This window comes from Girardinichthys multiradiatus, chromosome 9, assembly GCF_021462225.1.
Source record: "Girardinichthys multiradiatus isolate DD_20200921_A chromosome 9, DD_fGirMul_XY1, whole genome shotgun sequence".
In the NCBI taxonomy this organism is placed as follows: Eukaryota; Metazoa; Chordata; class Actinopteri; order Cyprinodontiformes; family Goodeidae; genus Girardinichthys; species Girardinichthys multiradiatus.
Genome location: NC_061802.1, coordinates 10,916,305 through 10,941,251, shown reverse-complemented (window position 1 = coordinate 10,941,251; position 24,947 = coordinate 10,916,305). Strand labels below are relative to the sequence as shown.

Here is a 24,947-nt window from a genome sequence, read left to right as displayed (position 1 = left end):
AATCATGGTTTTAGACAGAATATCCCCAAAGGCCTTTAACATAACAATGTAGCATGATTTGTTTTATTTTTTATTTCAAGACAAATTTATTTTATACAATGAAATAAATAATTGGAAATTAAAATATTTTTCTTAAAGAATAACTTAGACATCCAACAGTAATTTTCAATAAGGCTTAATTTATAAACACTTGTCTGTTTTTTTTATATTTTTATGAATTAAGATCTTTGTAGAAGGAAAAACAAAATCTAACTTTCTGGTTGTGCATTGAAGGGGACATATCAAGCAAAATAAACATTTTAAGCCCTTAAATTAATTTTGTTGTGTACTTGGAGTCTGAAGAAGTGCAGACAAGTTTAATTTAGCCTCTCCAGGTGCCGTGTAGATATCTTTATATTCTGTTTGAGTCATATTTTTCAGTTCGTTTAGTTTTCTCTATCATCTGTTACGTTTTTCCAACTGTTAGGTCACAGTATTTGCTTCAGAAAAGCAAAACAAGGCCATGGACTTCAGCAGTTTTGCGTATCCGTAATTTTTATTTATCGCTGTGATTTTGTTGTCTAACCTCAAGTATCCGTACGCTGAAAGAGGATAAGTTTGGTTCAGTTGTTGGGTGTATTAACCCACGCAATACATTACACCGTCCCCTAGCATCAGAACCTCTTCAAAGTGCCTTGTTAAATTTTATTTTTCATGTATATGTACCCACAAAAGTGGGGAAATTCCTATTTTCTCCACTTTGAGGGTTAGGGTTTTACTACTATACTGTTATCCTGTGTCAGCAATAAGTTTGATTAGCACAGCAGGCATTACAGAAGCAGCACTCTGTGTGTGTGTTACCTAGTGAATGCAGATCCTTAACTTAACTCAATTTACCAAAAAACATCCAACATTTCCATTCCAAATCCGGCAGAGATTGAATGCTCAAAAAGAGAAAACAGCTCAAATTTGCTGTACTTCACTCAGCCTTCCTGTTATCTGCTTTAAGTCTTTATCTCTCTTGTGCTCTCCTAGCTTGAATGCTCTCTTGGTCTTTGACTTCATTTTAAACACCTCATCATGTAAAGCACTTTGAATTGTCTTGTTGCTGAAATGTACTATACAAATAAACTTTCCTTGCCTTACTAATACTGAAGATGGCTGACTTTGAGTGTTCATTCAGAGCCAAATGTCACAGGGAAGATGGTTAATGTCGGGTAGCACTGATGTGGTAGCACGTTAGTATGGGGCATTCACTGAACAGAAAGACTGGATTATTCAGTTTCTGACCTGTCACCGTTTAGTTGATTAAGCTGAAAAAATTGACAGCTTCTGATCACAGCCAGATTTCTCACTGCATCTCTAACTGAAACGTTCTGTAGCTTTATGTCTAGTGTTTATAGATTAACCTTTTTAAAGACACTTTTCAATAATGAAAAACTTTCCATTAACATCCAGACTTGGAAAGAGTTGAGGCATATTCCATATTTTCCAAGAATGTGTAAGGACCCTGGATAATGTAGCTTGCTGGTAAGTGATTCAGGCACGCAATTTAGGTGAAACTTCATGATATGGTGCATTACCTTCAGGCCCTGCCAAGGAAGGCTACCTCGGAGGAAGTACATAAACATGTGGCCCAGTGCCTCTAAATCATCTCTTCTGCTTTGCTCTAGAATAAAAAAAGACAAATCACATTAAATAGTTTATAGATAGATGCTTTTATGATTAAACTGGAATTTATTTAAGAGACTCACCTTTTCCCAGGTGTGTGTTAATGCTCATGTAGCGTGCTGTCCCAGTCAGACTCTTGTGCTCCCGGTAGGGGATGTGTTTTTTGGTCTCAGGGTCTATATATTCTTTGGCCAGACCAAAGTCGATGATGTGGATGGTGTGCTGCCTCTTGCTTCCGGGCCTCCCGACGAGGAAGTTCTCGGGTTTTACATCTCTGTAGATCAGACTCTTGGTGTGCACATACTCCATCCGTGTTATCTAGTAAAGGCAATCAATGGGGCAAAGTTAGTGTCAGGATTTCAGGCTGTTTTGAAACAAGGTGTAGCAAATGTCTGATCATGCTCATGATGTCACGACCAACCCACGACAACAAAGGGAGGTGTACAACAAGGCAAACACAGTTATGTTACATATAAAACCAGAATTTTAAGCGTTATGAATGTTTTCCTCAACAGCATTTTTATCAGCACTATACATTTTGCAAACCTATTGAAAACTAAAGCAACCCAGGAATCAAATAAAAAACGTTGAAGTCAGGGGATACTTGAGGAGCCTTTTAAGGACAAAATTTAAAATAAGAGTTTTAGGTTTCACCTCAAACACACTGATAATCATCAAAATCCTCTTCATTGGATTGGACTGAAAGTCCAATTTTATAAGTGAAATCCACTTATCCCTTTAATCTATATTGTCCTCAGCAGTTGATGCCAGTCCTGGCAGGTTACAGCTGAATAAATATACTAAATATTTGATCATATTGTCTTCTGCACTTTAACATCCATTAAGGTAACTCACGTCTGGTAAATGATGAATGAGTGGTGTGTATGCATTGGAACAACCGATTCAGCTCAATTGCTATTAATGTATATTCAGAAAGATAAATGTGTGCTGTTGCACGTGAATATTTCAGGATTTCCTGAACAAGACGTTTATTATTTAACCATCAACCAGGTGACCTTTAGAACTACCCTCATAAGAACTCTGTTTTATATTCTTTGGAATGTGTTAAGTTCCTTTTTAGTTACAGGCATTGCTAAACTTTTTACAGGTGCTTCTCGAAACAAATAAGAACATAACTGAAAATGTAAGTCCTCACAGAAATTCAATTTAAAAAGTCAAATTCAGATCCATTTGTTTTTCAGATAAAATCAAGGTTCTTTTCCTGTTAATTTTGTTAAATATGGATTGCAGCAAATGAAAACCCAAAATTCACTTCTCACATGTTGCATAAAACCAATAAAATGAGGCTTTTCAATACACAAATATTCCAAATACTGAAAAGTATGTCTATGCTGTATGTATGTCTATGTGGAGTATATGCACTCCATACATGGTCATGGCTCTTTTTGCATGAAATACTGCATTAATACAATGTGGCATGAAGGCGATCAGCCTGTGGCTTTGCTAAAGGGGTCACGTAAAACCAGGTTGCTTCAGCTCATCTACATTACTGGGTCTGGTGTCTTTAACGGTGTTGCGGCTCTAAAACTACTAGCTCCTTTCAGCTGAGACCGACACATAATTTTGACCAATATAGTGCCCCTCATCAAGGCTGATCGATATTAGCAAAACATGCGACACACAATAATATTAGTGAATGCAGCGATATGACTTGCAGTTCTTCACAATACATATATTGCTTACAGTGATATTGTAATAATGATAAATTTGCAACATATTGTGCAGCCCTGCCACTGATCCACCTCAGGAAGCAGCCACAAACCTGTATCCATTATGTAAATGAAGGGGTAATAAAATAAGGTAATGAGGACTGAGGTAAAGCATATGACAGTGATATGATACAAAGACAGCTGCAGCAGCAGGAGTCTGCAGGCGCTCACAGAGCAGAACCACCCCATGATCTTCAGGTGTCCATTCGATCTGAGAAATACACCGATTAGCAGAATTGGATGCAGATACAATTTTGAGGGTGGATCCATGAACTTTGCTTAAAGAACTGGATTTACTTGAACGGTCTGCGTTAGGACACAACGCACCTCCGCTTTAGGGAGGTTCGTCCTCAGGAAATCCCCCATACATGTCTTATGCATTTTGCACAGGAGAATATGGAGTTTTAAACTACACTCCTTTGGTTCCATAATCTCTGCTACATGCAACCTTTTTGTACAACACCTTTTCCTTCCACTGAACTTTCCATTAATCTGCAGGGATGCAGCACTCTGAACTCCCAGCTTCTTTGGCAATAACCTTTTTTGGCTTTACCCCCCTTATGGAAGTTCCCAGTGGCTGCTGGATAACTGTCAAGTCAGCAATCTTTCCAACGGATGTAGAGCATAACATTTCTGTATTAAAAACATGTTTAATCGATCTTGTGCAATCCGGATGCTCTGAGACACTGAATTTGGGGTTTAATTTGAAATTAGACTTCATGCCATATTCATAAAAAATAAACACTTGACATATATCACTATGTTAAATGCATTTATGGGTTTCACTTTTTGAACAGCTATAATCACTCAAGCTTTTAATTATATTATGTTCAAATCACATGTGATGCACCTGTATTCAGGCATGTGCAAACTGTGTTTAAAGTTGAATAACCTAAAATCACAACAAGGACCAAGTTTATTTGCTGTTCTTAATCAGGCCTTACCAGCTGTATGGCTATCATGAGGACGGTCTTGAGGGAGAAGGTGCGGTCGCACAAGTCGAAGAGGTCCTCTAAGCTAGGCCCAAGGAGCTCCAGCACCATGGCGTTGTATTTCCCACATGGACCAAAGTAGTACACCTGAGGAATTCCCTCTGTAGAGGCATACACAAACAAATGAAATAGGTCTTTGTCAGATCAATTTCCAGATATTAAGCAGACATTCTATAATAAATGAACAGCACACATACAGGGGTTGGACAATGAAACTGAAACACCTGGTTTTAGACCACAATAATTTATTAGTATGGTGTAGGGCCTCCTTTTGCAGCCAATACAGCGTCAATTCATCTTGGGAATGATATATACAAGTCCTGCACAGTGGTCAGGGGGATTTTAAGCCATTCTTCTTGCAGGATAGTGGCCAGGTCACTACGTGATACTGGTGGAGGAAAACGTTTCCTGACTCGCTCCTCCAAAACACCCCAAAGTGGCTCAATAATATTTAGATCTGGTGACTGTGCAGGCCATGGGAGATGTTCAACTTCACTTTCATGTTCATCAAACCAATCTTTCACCAGTCTTGCTGTGTGTATTGGTGCATTGTCATCCTGATACACGGCACCGCCTTCAGGATACAATGTTTGAACCATTGGATGTACATGGTCCTCAAGAATGGTTCGGTAGTCCTTGGCAGTGATGCGCCCGTCTAGCACATGTATTGGGCCAAGGGAATGCCATGATATGGCAGCCCAAACCATCACTGATCTTCACTCTGGGCATGCAACAGTCTGGGTGGTACGCTTCTTTGGGGCTTCTCCACACCGTAACTCTCCCGGATGTGGGGAAAACAGTAAAGGTGGACTCATCAGAGAACAATACATGTTTCACATTGTCCACAGCCCAAGATTTGCGCTCCTTGCACCATTGAAACTGACGTTTGGCATTGGCATGAGTGACCAAAGGTTTGGCTATGGCAGCCCGGCCATATATATTGACATTGTGGAGCTCCCGAGGGACAGTTATGGTGGAAACAGGAGAGTTGAGGTGCACATTTAATTCTGCCGTGATTTGGGCAGCCGTGGTTTTATGTTTTTTGGATACAATCTGGGTTAGCACCCAAACATCCCTTTCAGACAGCTTCCTCTTGCGTCCACAGTTAATCCTGTTGGATGTGGTTCATCCTTCTTGGTGGTATGCTGACATTACCCTGGATACCGTGGCTCTTGATACATCACAAAGACTTGCTGTCTTGGTCACAGATGCGCCAGCAAGACGTGCACCAACAATTTGTCCTCTTTTGAACTCTGGTATGTCACCCATAATGTTGTGTGCATTTCAATATTTTGAGCAAAACTGGGCTCTTACCCTGCTAATTGAACCTTCACACTCTGCTCTTACTGGTGCAATGTGCAATCAATGAAGACTGGTTACAAGGCTGGTCCAATTTAGCCATGAAACCTCCCACATTAAAATGACAGGTGTTTCAGTTTCATTGTCCAACTCCTGTATCTATGCTTAACCAAACAAACCGAAACTGCAGCAAATGTCAGCTCACTGCCACTTCCATTTAGATCAAAAACTTCCCATTCTCAAAACATTGCCATGTCGTACACAACAATGCAAACACACTGCCAAGTATGAGGAAGGAGCCACATGAGCTGATTTTATCGTTCCGGTGTGTTGATGAGAAAGGCTAAAGCAAGACTTGCTGAAGCTACAGAAGCATGAACAATCTGCATATGAGGGCTTATCCCTTAACTGGTTTGTCCAAAACAGACGTAGCTTTTCCAAAGAAGCAGGATAAAGGAAAGTGTGACTACAAAAAGCAACAGCACAATGTCAACTGCACCAGAGACCACACCTGCCTCAGAAATTGTGTACAAAACTTCTGAGGAATGTGGAAGGATCAACCGGCAGTGAGGCAAACATACACTGAAAACTTAGGTGTGACAAAACACTATGTTCTGATGATAGAACAAACGGAAACAGAATGTAATATATATAATATATGAAAACATATGTGGTGCTAAAAAAACTATATCGCTATGATACATGATTTACAACTACTTCCCACCGTCTACTGGTTTCAACAACAAAACGAGCGGAGAGCTGTGAAAATCAACAGTTACTTCACATGCACTCAAGAAAAACACAGTGGGCAGGGAAAACAAGAAATACAGACTTTTTACATAATCACAGATGCGCATATAGAAATGTTTTTCATCTCCAGTGTCAGAAAATGGACAAGCTTTTTCAAACCTCAAACTGTCAGATCCCACTTGCTAGTTGGTGCTGCTAGGCCAGAGATTTTAACACCGATAAACATTTCTGTGCAGTCCAAGATTTGGTACCTACGGTGTTTTTCCACTGATCATCAAGAAGGGTAAGTATAATTTGACATGCCATTTAAAACAAAAATAGGCCTCTTTAACATCATTTTATTGTCTATTGAGATCTGGCTGTCTCATTTCCATCAGAATCAAAATTATTGGTTGAAGGAACATAATTTTAAATCTTAATCTGTCAGGGGTATGAATAATTTTGAGCTTCATAGTATGCATGTCGAAATGATCACTCAGAAAGCTCATTAACATAAAGAGCAACATTTGCAGGGGCTCAACGAACCAATGCTAGAGCTGAACCAATTGATCAGTCAAAGATTTGAATCGGACAACTTTCCTTCAATCACCAAGTACTGAAAAATCAGATGCTTTATTTTTTCTATTCATTAAATGCATCAAAACTAAGAATTCCCACTATATTCAGTCTATAAACGCATCAACAAACAGCAAAAGTTAGACATATTCTTTGATGTATCAATATTGATAATCTTCTGAATCCTTCCATTTCTGTTGGTTTCAACAACTACCTGCATTAATCATGACTTATTTTTACTCTTATGCATTATAGTACAGATGATTTTGTCCAAATCAGAATCAGCAGATCTGACCTAAAGAAAATAAGAAATAAAGACATCTGTATCAGACAGGAAAAGCCCAACTGGTGCATCTCTAGTCAGCACTGCTACAACACAAGAAGAAAAAAATAGAAACGTCAAGACAAACAATTTTTAAGAGAACTATAAAAGAACATTGACAGGCATATGAGGTTTGAGCTGTGTGTGTCTCCAGCTTTTGGCATCAGTTTGGCTTCTGAATTCCTCACTAACAACTCCATGGATCTCCATGGATGAAAAATGACACAAACATACCCTCATCCATCCTAACACCGCACGCACCCACACCTGTCTGCACTGTAGCCTCTCGGATTTTCCTGATTATGATGTCCACAACAGATGAGACTGTGACAAGAGTTCACAGGGAGGCTGACTCATCAAAGCCTGGCCCAAATCTAGAGGGCATTCAAAACACAGTCATCACCGGAGTAGAGCATGGCGTGCACTATAATCTTCTTCTGACGTACTGAGCAAACGTTGGTGCTCACAGTCTGGAATTTACTGGTGCCAAAAGCTGTGTGGCACAAGTTTTATGTTAAGATCTTTATTTTGTCAAAAACGGCTATCCTAAACAAGCTACTAAATGCATATAAAACAAAAATACCATTGACAGTGAAATTACATGGATCTGCGTTTGTATAAATCTCTATAATTTAGTTCTAGACTATCACGTATCTATATGTGTTACGCATTGTGGGAAATGTTCTCAACACCAGTGGTACTCTGACCCCTGCTGCCTTGACAATTTGAGACAATCCACCCTATTGTTTCTGCGGGCAGGCCTTCTCAGGCGACACAGTCAGAGGGAAGACTGCATTACGGTGGCAGAAGACAATGTTGCCCTGCAATGAAATGTCAGCGACGTGAACCAACGAGGAAAGAGGAGGAAAAAAATGAGACATGGGCAGCAGAATGGAAGAGGGGGTGACTGCGTACAGAAAATTAAACTATGGAGGGAACAAAATGAAGGCTAAAGAGGAAGAGGGACTTCCATTAGGTTTAATGCTCTGAAGGAAGGTTGAGCTTGCACATACTGAACCTGGAGCAGGAAGCGCTACACAATTCAAAACCCCATCATAAAAACAATGCTGAGGCTGAAGACTAGTGAAAGAAGCCACCGTTTTAAATAATTCAATCTCATTCTTTTATCAACACATTCACATCAATCTAAACCACAGAACCACAGCTGTGATTTGACTGAAAGAGAAACAAGTAAATTTATTTAAACCTATTTACTTACAGCTTTGTTTCACACTTTGCCATTTTGTCTGTACATGTAATTTCACTTATTGTTTTACAAGACAACACTTAAATTCCTTCATTGGTGTTGAGAAGCTTGACTGGCCTGCATAGGTTTGTACATAAATTAACTGAGGGTGAAGAGTCCATACAAGAGGTTACCACATCCAATTTACAACAGCTGGGATGTGTTTAGAACAAGACAGAATTAAGAGTGTGCAGATAAGCTCCTGCAGGCATTAAGTGCTGAGTAGTTCACACTATGACATATTTGAGGCTCTTGGGCTGGGCAGGACCAACAGGGTCACATGTCCCTATTTAGCCAAGTTGACAACATAAGGAGATTTACAGTCTTGATTCGTCCCATGCTACATAGTCAAGTTAGCCTTCCTCCTAACTCACTGTGTAAGTGCATAGTCGGTAGATGAGAGTTTCACTGTTGCTAAATTGCTTTGTAATGCAGTGGCCCTAGAGTGTCGTTTAGGCAGAGGAAAAAACTAAAGTACAGACAATCAGATGCAGTTTCCTTAATGAAGGACTAATGTGGTTCAGGATAAACAGCAGTGGTCTTTTAGTTGGAAGGCTGGGGATCTGATTGTGGCTTGCACCAGGACATGTCTGTTGCTTTCCTGTCCCTGCTGAAGAAAAGCATCCCAACAGTATGATGCTGCCACTGCCATATAGTACTGTGAGGATGTTGTGTTCAGGGTGATGTGCAGTGTTAGTTTATTTCCATACAAAGCGAAAAAAGATACATTTTAGTCTCATCTGACCAGAATACATACATTTCCTCATGTTTACTGTGTCCCCTGGTGGCAAACAGAACATTTTATGGCTTTCTTTGTAATGATCACAGTCTTCTGGCCACTCCTCAATAAAGGCCAGATTTCTGAAGTTCACAGCTAATAAGTTTAGTATTGACAGATTCTCCCACCTGAGCTGGATCTCTACAGCTCCTCCAGAACTATCATGTGCCACATAACCCCTAAATGGCCAGCCATTTTAGGCTTGTAGTCCTATGTGGCCCCCAACACCAATTTAACAATTGTACAAATTCAGCCAGCCAAACAGACACTTTTTAAAAATGTTTGGGTTCACTGACAAAAATTAAAAATGGAAAATGTTACGAAATACAAAAAGTATTTGGTCTTTTCACTTCAATTTCACATTAAATATGAGCGAAAACGAGCTTAGACTTTTCCTCAAAGGCAGACTTGGGAATACCCATTCATTAAACTTGGTTGAACAAAGAAGGAGCCAATTTCTTCTGAACACTAAAAAATACGCACAGTTGACACAACATTTTAGGGAAATTTGTATTTTTTAATAAGGCAAACATGTGAGACCCTTTTTTCTGTTTTGGATCTAAAATATGAAGACAATTTTGTATTTAAAAAAAATATATAGTTTTATTAAAACATCGCTTGTTTAAATTACTTGCTGAGTTTTCAAAAGTAAACTAAAAATATGTTGGTGTTTTTAATGCCTTTGGCCCATGAGTTCTTTCAACTTGTGGATTTGACGCATGCCTTAAAGTATGGACGGCACTCTTATCAGCAATTATTTGCAGTTGATTCTTTTTTGGGGTATGAGTAAAAAGAGTAAATTATAACACACACAGCAGGGTTTTGTTTGGAAAACGTATTTGTAAATCATGAATCATTTGCTTTCCAGTTTAATGCTACATTACTTTGTGTTGCTCTGCATGCAAATCCCAAACAAACAGGTTGACGTTTGTGGTTGTAAAGCAACAAAATGTTAAAACTTCAAATGCTGTGAATATATTTGAATATAAATTTCTTCCTTCGTCTGTTTTATTGCCAGCTTAATTCAGGTTTTTTTTTTTTTTTCCAAACTCAGATCCACGTCTGCTTCAACCAGCTAGTGCCACACACTGCCTCCTAACACTCTTTATGGTTCTCCCAGCTTCTACAAATTTGTAAAAATCCTGAGAATTTGGATAATTTCAGTTAAAGGGCCATTCCTGGTTTAAGCTGCCTATCATAGTAACTCGAACATACAGGTGAGGACAGCCAGAGAGGAGCAGCCTAATTGACACAACTACTAACCTTGTGCCTTACAGGGAAATGAAATGAGCCGCAGCTAAAATAATCTTTCTAATTAGGCCCAATGCTGTATTAAAGATTCAGGGGGTCGTTTGGATGAAATACATCCACAAATCTGCATAAATATGGGGTTTTTTTGGTAGTTAAGGTGAGTAGGAAAACTGGCCTAAGCAGTTTAAGAGAGTGATAGGTTTGTGATTAGCCCACCAGAGAACAGAAACGCATAACCATGGTAACAACACAGAACGTGACAAGTACAGTAACTGCTGGGTTAGTGTATGGGTTGGTAAACACTGATTAAGATTAGCTGACATGTCAGTTTGACAGATTCTAACAAGACGTGCCATAAAAAAGAACCGTATGCAGCTTGACACCAATGAGTGCTTGACTTTCTTCTCCACACTGTAAGCAGGACACAGTTAATCATTGAGGCAGAGGATACTGAGACGAGCGAAGCTATCCAAGTAGACACCATAATGGCTTGAATGCTTGTAGAGGCCCAGCTATAAATAGTCAAGGACTACCCTAATGCCCCAACTCCTTATCAACACTGGAGGCCTTCTGTGGTGGTAACAAGGAGCCAAGAAGCTGGCGAGTGTCACTAAATTTGACCGGAGGACACACACTTGATGTGGTAATGATGGAGAATCACTTGGAAGACAAATTCATGCACACTAACAAAACCATGCTCTTTATTAGAACCCAAACAGCTTTAATTAATACATTTAAGTCATTGTATTTAAGCTAAAGCCCAATATAATTATAATCAAAAAACAAACTTTGATACAAAGACATAATACAGATCAGATAAGCCTATTCTAAAACAACTGCTTGATATAATTTTAGTATCTGCAAGTCCATTTATTGAGACATGATTTGGAATCACAGATAAAAGCTCAAAGGTATGAATATATGACATGAGAGAAACTGTTTATAAAGGAAAACTGAGCAAACTGGACACTGGAGAATTGATCTTAAAAATAAGATATGCCATTTAATTATTCACTGATGTTAGCACAAATGTACACCGTGTTACTAATGAAACAGTTATTTTTCAGTACATTTTCTTTAAAGATCGTCTGTGTTCAATATTATAATTAATATATTATAATTAGTGTTGGAAACGTTGCAGTTGCTGCCTCAGATAATTGCAGTTATGTGTGTTTTCTCTACTCTGTAGTCCACACAGAATTAGTAGTGTAGGTTTTTGACAGCGCTCTGATGTTACTTTGAGGTGAAATTTCTCTTACCTGAATTTCCCAACTGTTTGTAAAATCTGTACTCCAAATGGAGCTGTGGCGCCCTGGACTTTATGGGTTCCTGAAAGACAAAAAGACAAAGAAATGAGAAATATGCTGCATTTAATTAAAATATATGCAGCTGGTCAACTTAAAAACTTTAATTTAATTTTATGCCTTTCATTATATATTTATTAGCTGGATCTATAGTCTCACTTGTAAAGAGATGATGCAACATATAGCCATTACACACCTTAGTGTCCTAAAGGTCAATACATTGTTGTACTTAAGTTCTGGGCCAGACTGCGTGAGATGCGGTGGGATAAAAAGTATATTAAGCTGCTACACAGCAATCTTTTGTGATGACATGGCTGATATTCCGCCGACCAGGTCGTACTGTTCATTATATTGCCAGCTCAAGCCTCACAACCTAAAATGTAATCTGATTAACCCCACTTTGGTGATGACAAGGGCATTTCAGACAAACCTGGGGAGGTTAGAACTAACACAATCAACTTAATTCCTTGCCCTTAATCTGCCTTAATCTTTAATATTCAACTTGATTGATTCAACAGGCAAACGCCAGTTCTGCACACCCGGTGGGTCAGTCTGAACAGTACCTGGGTTCGCATACAGTGATGCTGAATTCATTAAACAAACATTAAACCGCTTATGTCAACATGCAGCATAATGTTTGACTCAACTCTTAAAAACATGATTTGTTGTTCAAGTTGGGAAAAGAAGGTTTAACTTTTATTTAAAACACCTAGTTTTACCAGTTTTTGTTGCGCACTGCCAGTCGACTGTCTGAAAGAATGCTTTTAAACTTTTCCTTTGATTCTAAGAGACACAAATGTAGCTGCTTTAAAATACCTCTGGTGGTGAAAAACGGATAATCATGGTGTAGAAACTAGAGTTTGAGCTTTCCTACAGCTAGGAAAGTACAAGCAGCCAATTACAGGTTCTTCTACCCAAACATATAACCTGACTTCATCCCCTGCTAATATCAGCCTGTTAATACTTGTGTTATTCTACAAAAGCAGAAGTGAAAAAGGGGATAACATTCTTTGCAACAAATACTTAAAAACTACTACTAAACGCAATAAGTGCTTACATCTATGTATTAAACCATACATATATTTTAATGGAATATTAGCAGTAGGAATAATTATTTCAAATAAAGAGTTAAATCAGATTCTACATTTTTGTGCAAATACAGTTATACTGTTCCATTTTTTCTTAGGTTCGTCAAACCATTTCATATAAGCCGAGGGGAACTGATGATTAAACCTCTATTTATCGAGGCAACTGACTGAATGGGTGGAGTAGTAGTCATCTTCCAATCTGAAAGTTGTGGGTTCAATTCCAGCCTACTCCTGCCACACACTATTAGGCCTTTACCAAACCCAGATCATGAACAAGACGCATCTTAAGACACAGTGAGGGGCTTTCAATCTTTTTAAGAATGCCACTCTGAGTTTGTAAGCAGGAGTGTGTTGATTAGGCTGCCTTTTTGTCGTCTCCATGTGTTTGTGAAAGGAACGATGCGGAGAGGGGGGTAGAAATCCGCCCCACTCTGTTATGTGCCTGACTCGCCAAGTGGGATAGTCACAGCCCCGCATCAGTTGTCTTGTATATGGGCAAGCTGGCCCCATGGGTTGATGAGTGATGTAGTGACGACATATAGTTCGTGCAACCAGCCAGCAGCAGGATTTAAAAGCATAAACAAGACTTAGAAATCATTTCCAATGAGAGGGGTAAGGAGATGAATAATTTAAATTTGAAGCATTTGCTCTGCCAACAACAGGACTGCTTCAGTGGGTTTGTTGGTTATTATTGTTTAGGAAAAATATGTATATTTCTTAAATATTCTGGAAGACAAAACTATTATAATCAGTTAGCTAGAGATTTAAATTAGCCAATATTCTCTTGGTAAGCAAAATACTGGAAATGAAAAAAATATTTGGTTTATTTATGCGTTAACTAACAGCATGTACTGTTAATTCACTTGAATTAAAAATGCTTTTATGCATAAATATGAATAACATTGTAATTCATTCATTTCCGCTAGACTCAAAATTATTACCTTCATCAAAGAATCTGCAGCTCATCTTTTGTACTTTTATGTGTCTTTTAGGGTTCTCAGAATAATCAAAATATCAATATAATTGATGGGGAAAAATGAATCATTGAAAGACACTTATTTGTGTCAAATTAATATGAAGCGGCAGCAGCAATGCAATAACAGAGACACTCTGCCCCTCCTCTCCCTGCAGCCTCACCTGACCAAAACAATGAGCTGCTGCTAGACGTTTTAAACCCTGCTAACATGGCAAGTACATCCAGGAAAAAAATATATGCTAACCTCTTTATCTGACAAGGCAAACACAAAAGCGTTAAGGTACTTTTACTGAGGCAGATGAAGTGGGACAATGCTGAACCATGCCACATGCTAGCTGTGCTAAAAGAAGACAAGTTTACAAGGCCTTTTTTATTCTTGTTGTCCATTACAGAAAAATTAGAATGCTTTATATACAAAAATAATGAGACTGATCCTTTATTTGTGCCCTTTGAAAGGCAATTAAAAGCATGTGCACTAAAGATAAGCAATTATAATAAAATAAAAATAATTACACGACTGAATCATAGGTACACACTTCCATAAAGGATATTAACCCTTATACTGTCTTGTCTTATATATTTTTCTAAATGAGGGCTATATTGTTCCATACGCATTGGTTTTACACTAATAAATGAAGTTAAAATATTGTTATATTGGAATTTTTTGTTCTCTTAACTGGAAAGAGAACAAAAAATTCTCAGGAAATGTTGCCGCGGTATTGAAAACGGTATAGAGTAGTGAGTATTTTTCTTAGTATCACAACCCATTTTTGTATCTATGTGACAAAGAAATGCAAAAAACCCAAAAAACTTTTGAGCATTGTTCTCCAATCTGGTCATTTAGTCAACATAGAAGACTTCACGGCAAGCAGAAATTCAACAATGCAAGCAACAAAGAAGAAGCTGAGTGGAAGACAAGAGGTGATAGAGAGGAGTGGAAGCCTGTGGGAGTGAGACACGTGACTGGTTTGGGAGGAGGAGTGGGGAACTGCTGCATCGTCATCCAGCTCCCACATGAAAACAGACAAGTGTGTCTCACACAAGTCAGGCTACAGCAGAGAGCAGAGGAACAGAAAATACAAAATATATAAATAATGAGGGGGAAAAAACAGATGGCGCCAAGCTGCAGGACCCTATAAAACAGCTTACAATGGGAAACACTGGCTTATGGCAGCTCCATGTACTTAGGAGTCATTTTTATTCCCAGCAGATGGGCTAAGCTGTAGCTGTGTAAATGACCAGGACCAAGCTGCAAGTGCCTGATGAAGCATCTTTTTCATTACTAAGAGTTTTCTGCGCCTCCTGTACATATCATTCAGTGCTCATTCTTCCTTTATGCATACCTTAACAGTCTTGAATGAAGATAAGAACAATGCCTCCAAGGTTAAGGTTATTTAAAGATAGTGTCAGAATCAATATTTGCCAGGATTCCCATGCTCACTTAATACTGGGGGTGGGGGTTGTACTTTTTAGTTGTGAATGAAATACAGTTTCTCAATGCTACTATGGGCTTGAGATTTGAGGACAGTGTCATGAGCAGAAAATATAAACACAATGAAATCCTGTTACAGTAGCAGCCTGGGAAATAAAATGAAATGAAATAAGATGTTATGTGCTGTTTCTAGACTCACTCTGAAGCTTATAAAGGTCTGTCTTCATGAAAGACTATGTGCCCATTTCCGTATTTTAACGTGAAGTTGCCTGTGAAGACCTGTTGATGGAGCACACCATCAGCACATTCACAGTGCTGTTCCAGGGATTTCCTTAGGACTATGACAAAAAAGTGCCGTAGATTCTTTAATATTTGGTAGTTTCAAATTCAACAGAAAACAAAGAAATTACACAATTATTCCCATTCCTGAATTAAAGAATATGTCCCTGACCTTTATATGTTGGTTGGTGTGCTTCGCAGATAAATGGTGGGATTTATAAGCTTAGATGCACTCAGTAAAAAGGAAAAAAAAAAAATTTTATTTGCATTTTTCAACATTTCACCCAATGATCGCTCATCGGTGCAAAACAGAAGAAAAACTGGCTGCTTCCAGCTACTGGCTGATTGATTGTTGCAGCTGTTTTTACTATACTAGCAAAAAAAAGATAAAAAATATGATCATAAAAATGGACAACCAAGCTAAAGGAATTTACAAGCTTTTCTGGTACAAAATATACATTAAATATTCATAAAAAGCTTTTGCATCAGTTTTATCTTATGAATTGATATATCAATGATTTAAAATTTGTGATTCAATGTGTTTAAATGAAAACTCTTAGGATGAGTACAAGATGAAGAAAAACACTGACTGTCATTTGACACTATGAGCAATATGGTCAGCTGGGATGATATAATGCAACATATAAATAAACATCTGTGTTGTTTATCATCTATGAACCTGGTGTGACTTGTGACAGGGTGTGTATATGTATATCACGTCCAGAAGAACAGACCCAGCATTATGCATATAGCCCAGAATAGCTGCTGACCTTTGCTTGTTCACAGAAAACTATTTTGAAATGTGTGATGCGATTAATGTATTCTTGAGCTAGTTGGCTCTTATTTCAACACATTTAGTTTGATCACAACAAGACTCAGACTATTGAAAATGGAAAGGCGTGAGGGTTCCTTATTGATGCCGTCTGTATGATCAGAGGTGTCTGTGGTATAAATGATAAAGTGGTATCAGAGAGCAACAGCTAGCTGGTCTGCAGCACATCTCCAGTTTCAGCTCAGATTTAACATACTGAGATGGAGCCATTAGCTGCCTAACAAACCCAAATGTGATTATCTTGAGCTTCAGATTGTACAGTACTGAAAACCGATAGTACATTCAGAAGTTTTGCAGTTGCTGCAAACCCTCTAATTTTAATGGATGGTTTGAACGTCACTGCCAAGCTCAGTGACTAACAGATCATTACCGTAATATAAAAAACAACAACACATCTATAAAGCAAATTATAAATTAAAATTCCACTTTAGGGACACATAGTTTACCAATTTTAATGGCTACTATAAAAAGGACAGCACTAGGCTATGGCTGAAACTAACGATTGTTTTGCTCATCGATTAATCTGTTGACAATTTTTTTCACCACCATGAAGCACCAAGTGTTAAATGTAGCTGTTTATCTTTATAAGTGCAAAAGCCAGTAAGGTCAAGTAAGGTCAGTTTTACCAGGATTTACGCAAACTTCAGAATGGTCTAGTTTGTCTTTGGTGTAGCCAGCCTGTCCGGTTTTTTATTGTAGAGTCTCCTTATACTCCAAATGAAATGAAAATAATACTTGTTTTGCCTAAAACTGTGTGCGCGTTAATACGGCAGATGTACTGAAACACCAATTCTTTCAAAACAGCTCAAGTATCCTCTCTACTCGTAAAAACACACCAGTGTGAATGCTGGGTGCATTATGCGTTCAGGCTACGGACTATAATTTGTCTGTGACATAATCTAATAATGGATAGTAGTTCACTATGTTTACTGCTGCGGGTAAAAACATTACAACCAGTCTTAAGGCTGGGTGAACCATGAGGGTTGCACTGTAGCTAAAGTTTTTGCCATTTGTGTCTTTAATATACAGCAGTTTCTCCTCCTAAGTATTTCCAAAAGTGAAAATATTATATATTTGCACAAATTTCTTTAGTCTAATTTATTTTATTAGAATTACTATCACTGTTTAAAACAAATATCATGTAACAAGGAGGGCATTACGTATTTGTTAATATAATAAGCTTCAGAAACATCCGCATAAATATGATGTGTCTAACCCTGTTTTCCTTTTAGGTGTGTTGCAAAACTCATACCTGTGAATGACTAAAGGTGCGGCACAGCTAAATGGAGATATAGCTCTAAGAAAATATGTGACCTTATCTTACTGTAAACACTGAAGATGGCTTCCGCAGCAATGCCTTCCACCCCCATGCTCACCTGGTTTGAATGTATGTCATGGACTTTGAAGTAAAAACCTTTAGTTCAACATATCTGTTGTCATAGACAACTTAAAAAAAAAAAAAAAGACTCAAGGTGCAAGTGAAAGGTTATAGGTATAACAACTTCCCACGGGCATCAATACTTCATTTAAAACACACAGGACTTGAGGGCTACTGTAAGAGGATAGATAGTAAAGCATACACAAAATGCCCCCAGGCATCCTAGCAGGCCACCACACTCATTTTTTATGAGTAGCGGCCCTTTGACTGACATCTGGCCTCCCTCTCCGTGTGGTTATGTCGGCTGTAGCGCATGCGCTCAGTCTGCTCCCGCTTCCTTTCACCCTATGCGTCCGCTATTTGTAAAGATTTCTAAAATCATGTCAGCTTCAAAGGGTGGGTATAAACGCCATCATATCATGATGGGCCTGCAGAATAACTCATGATTTTCAGCAATAAAAATATAACTTTGATGACTGAGTCAATGAAAAGGTGAAGCTACAACAAATTTTAAAGGGATTTTACAGTCATTGACTGTGGTCTATCAAGATAGTTGCAGTCAGGATGAAAACCTGGCATTCTAACCCTATTTGTGTGGTCATTTCACAGCGTTTACTCAGTGAAACTGAATTATAATCTCCTCAAAGTCAGAGCATGTTTCTACCATTCACCAACAATGAATAAATAGAAGTGTCCCAAACAAGCATCACCCATACAAACATGCAGCATAACTTTCCTTATAAAAATCAATGAAGAGTCCACAGGGCTAGTTGTTTTTATTTGTGCCTCATAATATAATTGGTTTAAACCCCCAAAACATAAATTTCAATGATGGATTTACTCGGCCTTTCCTCGCAATTGGCTGTAAAGAGAGGTTGTTGAATTAAAATCAATCTCTGTTTAAGTAAATAGAAATCTCCAGACAAGATTAAACTCACGACTAAAATGTCAAAACAAAAAATTCTAAATGCTCAGCACCCTCCCTCTACTAAACTCCATTCAAAAGGCCTTGATATGGGAAAAAGTATGAATTGTTTCTGCAGTATAGCCTTTATATTCTGATTGTGAGAGCGAGGCATTTAAAATCTTACTATGGTGCAAGCCACCTTTACATCTCCTTCTAAACGTGTACGTCTTCTTCAAACCTGTTAAAAATAGCCTGAGGTGTGGCCCCAGTCTTCTTTTTCCACACCAAAGTACAACCATCTGATTCTGGCTGGGTTCTTTTGGTTCAATTAAAATGCTACAAAGACAGGTTCAAGATAGAGCCATAAAGTGTAAACCTAGAGTGTCCAAATCAAAAGAAGATAGAATGAGATTTAGTTTACCATAATGAATGAATAAATACTGAGAAGAACATAAAGCCAGTGTGACTTCTACTGAAAAGGTTTAAATGGAAAATGTGAATAGTGCTTCACCACGATCCAGGATGTAACCCTTGAAGGTGCAATTAACACAGCGCACATTGCTTCACAGGCACACACCCTACTCCATTTTCCAACCCATTACTTTGTAAGGTTACAATTTATACTAAAGCATTTCTAACTAAAACTGCATCATCATGATAGATGCTGCACAATTCATCTGCTACACAGCACCAACCATTTTGCAAGCAGACCCCTGTGAAGGTTTTATGCCTGAATCTTCTCAAAGAAACAATGTGCGTCCGTGCAAATAAACGGAGATGCTTTTGGCTACTGATTAATTAGGGGATTAGCTAGTTGACTGAAGGTAGGCTTTTTACATGCTGTTGACATCCCAGGATTTATTCGTTCTGTCTGCCCAGCATGCACTCTCAAAGGCCCGAGAGGGGTAAGGGAGGACCTTAAATCGTCAAAATGTCACTTTAATTTTAGATAAACATGCTGATAAAGCTTTTGTGGCTTCACAGTACTCCGACAACTGCCTCATTGCAAGCTTGTGTAAGTTGCTGAGCTAGATTGCAATAAGAGCTGCTTATCATGCTTCAGTGGGAGGCAGACATGAGAGTTGGATACAACACCTCAGATTTCCATCCCAATATCACGACTGACCGGCACCGAGAGCGACTCCACTCAGAGAAATCAGCTCTCTAAAATGCTTCTGCATTAGTGACTCAGCCATTACATAAAAAATGCTACCAGAGACATTCATCACTACTATTCTTTATACACCAGCAAACATTTACCACAAAAACACAACCTTTGGACTCTTCTTAGAAAAAGGTTTTGATGAGGGAATTCCTGTTATTACTAGAGATGAATGGAAAATTGGCTGGTGGTATCGACTGACCAAATTTGTATTTGACTGGATAGGTAATTGGCCAGTCTGGAAGTACAAATCCAATCTTTTTTGGATGAGTAAATGCCACCTACCCAACCACTACCAAGCTGCATTGATAACAAGTCTTTGGCGTGGAAGTTGTTACTAAGGGAAGACATGAAATGCCATTTTCCGGATCAGCACGTTGCTAAAAGCTGGCGACACACTGTGCAATTTAAAAAAATAAATAAAAACAAGCAAGGCTTGAACATGTCACACTGTCTGAACTTTGATTGTAACTCCTGTCACACTGTTTAATGCCAGACTGCAAGACTAGTTTCTGCAGCAGAATCCTGTCTGACAGATCCGACAGACATATCAGTCCATCAATAAAAGGACAGTTTGTTAAGGATGAGGGAAAGCAGACGGCGGTAGCAGCGCCCATGGCTGGGGAAAAAATAAACGAAAGAAAAATGATAATAATTACACATCAGTGATAGGTGCATCTGTCACACTGAACAGTGTCAGACTGCCGATTCAAGCTCTGAACCAATCTTTCACAATGAAAGATTAAGTATGGTTGATAATCGAATCACTGATAAAAGGAGACCAGAGATGTAAGAAAAATCTATTTTAAAAAGGAAATTTTATTTTGTATCGTATGTCAATAGACATTCGGTGTCATTCTGGCTGTGTGAGAGCATGAGTTTTAGCAACCAATAGTAAGGTAAGGTAAGTTTATTTATATAGCGCTTTTCAGCAACGAGACACTCAAAGCGCTGTAGATACAATTACAATACAATCACAAAGCAAATAAACACAGATACAGACACAGAAAAACAGATCAAATGATGAAATCAAACAACAGAGGTAATTTAAAAAAGTAAAATAAAATAAAGAGAATAGAATGATGGACAAGAAAATGAAAGGAAAATTGGACTGAAAACACAACTAATCATGCCTAGATGGCACAGTCAAAGGCCCCTCTAAACAAATACGTTTTTTATCTTGATTTAAAGCAACTTAGGGTTTCGGTGCTTTTACAGTTTTCTGGCAGTTTATTCCAGATTAGTGGAGCATAAGAACTAAAAGCTGCTTCTCCATGTTTGGTTCTGGTTCTGGGTGTGGGTGTGCAGAGTAGATTTGAGCCAGAAGATCTGAAAGGTCTGGGTGGTTGATACACTGACAACAAGTGTGTAATGTATTTTGGTGCTAAGCCATTCAGTGATTTATAGACTAACAGAAGTATTTTAAAGTCTATTCTCTGAGCTACAGGGAGCCAGTGTAGGAACTTTAGAACCGGGGTGATGTGCTCCACTTTCTTAGTTCTAGTGAGGATGTGGGCAGCAGCGTTCTGGATCAACTGCAGCTGTCTGATCGACTTTTTAGGCAGACCTGTGAAGACACCGTTGCTGTAATCAATTCTACTAAAGATGAACGCATGAATTAGTTTTTCAAGGTCCTGCTGAGACATTAGTCCTTTAATCCTGGAGATGTTCTTTAGGTGATAGAAGGCAGACCTTGTTACTGTCTTTATGTGCCTCTGAAGGTTCAGGTCTGAGTCCATCACTACACCCAGGTTTCGAGCCTGACTGGTGGTTTCTAGCTGTATTAACGGAAGCTGTTTGCTAACTTTTAACCGCTCTTCCTTTGGTCCAAAGATTATTACTTCAGTTTTGTTTTGATTCAGTTGAAGAAAATTTACGCCCATTCATGCATTGATTTCTTCTAAGCATTTACCCAGCGCTTGAATGGGTTTATAGTCACCTTGTGACATCGTAACGTATAGCTGTGTGTTGTCTGCATAGTTATAACTTATGTTGTTGTTTTTAAAATCTGAGTTAGGGGGAGCATGTAGATATTGAATAGGAGGGGTCCTAAGATGGACCCTTGGGGAACGCCACATGTGATTTTTGTGGTCTCTGATGTGAAGTTACCTACTGACACAAAAATGTCCCTGTTCTTCAAGTAGGATTTAAACCAGTTGAGTGCTGTACCAGAAAGGCCAACCCAGTTTTCCAGGCGCTCTAATAAAATGGAGTGATCAACAGTGTTGAATGCTGCACTAAGGTCCAATAATACCAGCACTGTGGTTCTTCCACAGTCTGCATTTATACAGATGTCATTGAACACCTTGACAAGAGCAGTCTCTGTACTGTGGTGAGCAGGAAGCCTGACTGGAAGACATCGAAGCGGTTGGTTGTTGTTAGGAAGTTGTTTAACTGCTGAAACACAGCTTTTTCAATAATCTTACTGATGAAGGGGAGGTTTGATATAGGCATCTAGTTCTGTAGTAGCAGCTTGTCCAAGTTGCTCTTTTTCAATAGAAAAAGTAAGACTGAACGTAATTTAGAGTTGTTTTAGGAATGAGCAACACAGCAAATAGTTTATTATTCATATACTACTTGCCACAAAAAAAATAGAAAATCAAACATTTAAAGTTTTCCATCTATACATCTGGTCGTATCTGGATAAATATCTGTTTTGCGATCTGTTTCTGGCAACCAGACTGACTATAAATTTATTACTCACAGTCCCTCTAAAACACTGCTCTGTATGAACATGGCTGGCACACAACGCACAGTAGGCCTCTGTTCATCCTCCCAGACAGTCACTCCAATGTCAGCCTCCGACAGAGCTACAGAAACACCCTGCACTGTACAATAAGTGTCAACACTAGAGCATTCAGTTATTACTATCCCACAAGGCTCCCGGAGAAATTACAGGCGTTCATCATGGCCAAAGGGAGAAATCACTACAGAGAGGATTCTGTGGCTAATTATCACTCATAAACTGATGAGATCAGGAGTGAAGGTGGGAGGTCTATCAGTTCCCTCCTACCTCACCGTGAACAGCCAGCTATACACGAAGAGGTGAAAAAGAGCTAAAAGCCAATTTGTAACTTTAACTGTTCCTATAGTGGTGAGAAACAACATTTAAGTAAAGTAAGTAAAGTAAAAAATAAGGTAAAGATGGCATTTATAACATAAAGTGAAGACAAAGATGGAGGAATATTGGATGGCTACTATAAACAACATTCGTCAGTTTCAAACTGATTTTTGAAGGTTTCATTTTGAGATCCTTGGATCTCCCCTAAAACATACAGCGTGTCCTCGGTTACACAGAGGTCTGTCAGTTAGAGAAAACATGCAGCTGGACCAACGACTGAACCACTTTGTGTCGACGGGCCTTCCAACAAAGGCAACCATTCAGCCCTCTGTTTCTCCCTTCTCTCTTGCCTTTGCGAATACGCTTACAGCAGCTACAGACCAACAGGAACAGGAGCCCAGGCATACAAAACACCTATCTGACCATGTGCTCACAGCGGTATTCCCCTTTATCCCATCTGCTGGAAGGTGTGCCCCCAATGGGCCAACCACCTATACAAGCAACAAACAGCTGATAAAAAGGTCTCGGCTAAATACTGAGAAAACCCCGTTACTCCTTCATAAACTGGCATTTACAATCACTCACAAAAAAGAACAAAGGGTGAGATTAAAATCAGACAGGCATATCAGAGTAAAGTCCTTTTATTGGTTATGTGGTAAATCATCAACCTTTATTCAAGCAGACGAAGTAATAATTTACACCGCTTCTTAAATTTTCACCGAGTTGACAACCATTTAGGTTCTATGTAATCATGTGCTAAGAATTCTGTTTCCTGTTTAATATCAACAATTATTTTTTCCCTTTACAGTCATAAAATAATGCAGCACTGGGCCAACTGAGTCTAGGGAAAGAGATGTTAGTCTTGTGAACTCCAACAACTTGTTAATGAATGGATAAATAATTGTCTGACAGCCTGGGGCTCCAGAATGCAACCATAAAATCTGTCGAGTCAGACCCATTTTTCCTCTCTGCTGCGCTGGTGCATCAAACATTTCGCAAGTCTTTTTTGTGCAAACTGGAATATTGTTATATCTGTACAAGTTGCATAAATAAAGAAAAGTAGGCAGTTCAGCTTCTAATAAAATAGGCACCAGCCACAGCCGCTCTCACAGGAAAAAGGTGGGTATCGGCAATGACAGGCCAGATGGATGTCAAAACAGCAGGAGAACGGAGATGCAACTTCCTTAAAAAATACCAATAAGATCCCCAAACATTCACTCAACTTCAAAGGTCATAGTTTGAAGATCATTAAAGAAGCTTACAGGATCCTCTCTGCCAATAAAAAAACAAGGATCTCAACGATGAGTGGATTGTGTGTTTGTGATGCACACATCTACTATTGGCATACTTATCTAGGAATTGTCATCACAATATGAATGTGCAAAATGTTAATATCGCCAAGGACTGTTTGGACAGCAATACTTGTAATTCAAGAGTGATAAAGTCCCTTGCATTGCAATGTAATGTTGTAGTCTCATATCAATATTCCGTTGGATGGAGTCTCATCGCAGTGGACGTCCACATTTGACATGGACGACAGTGCCCAAGATGCAAAGGTACAGAGAGAAAAAAGGCTCAAGAAAAGTGTGTATACTTGGGCGATATGTAATATTTTTCCATCAATATTCATCAGTCCAACAACTGACGATGGACGATATATTCACACAGGTGACGTTTTGACTTTTTTGTGGGTGGAGAAATGTAAACAGCCACTGACTGATTTGCCAATTTGGAACAAAAATGTCCAAAAATGGAGGAACTAGTTGCCAAAAATAAATAAATACAAAGTCGCTTATTTAGGATTACTTTGGCTGTAAACCGGATGAAAGACGTAAACCACAGGATGTAACTACAGTGGTGTGCCGCTTGTGCAGACGTACAGTGCCAGCAAAGGCCTAAAAACACAACGAACTTGCATGAGCATTTACGTGTTCACCATCTGGCTGAGTCTGCTA

The 24,947-nt window shown here is 38.8% G+C and overlaps 1 protein-coding gene across 8 annotated transcripts in view; it reads right to left on the bottom strand.

Moving 5' to 3' along the window:
• The window catches only part of csnk1g2b (casein kinase 1, gamma 2b), a 51,050-nt gene that overhangs the window by 12,370 nt on the left and 13,733 nt on the right, over window positions 1-24,947 (bottom strand). For all 8 annotated transcript variants that reach the window (XM_047374761.1, XM_047374767.1, XM_047374766.1 and 5 more), the window contains 4 exons: window positions 11,833-11,902; window positions 4,325-4,473; window positions 1,734-1,968; window positions 1,563-1,648 (listed from right to left, as the gene is read on the bottom strand). In XM_047374761.1, the coding sequence (XP_047230717.1) occupies window positions 1,563-1,648; window positions 1,734-1,968; window positions 4,325-4,473; window positions 11,833-11,902 (540 nt within the window). The remainder of the gene's footprint in view (window positions 1-1,562; window positions 1,649-1,733; window positions 1,969-4,324; window positions 4,474-11,832; window positions 11,903-24,947) is intronic.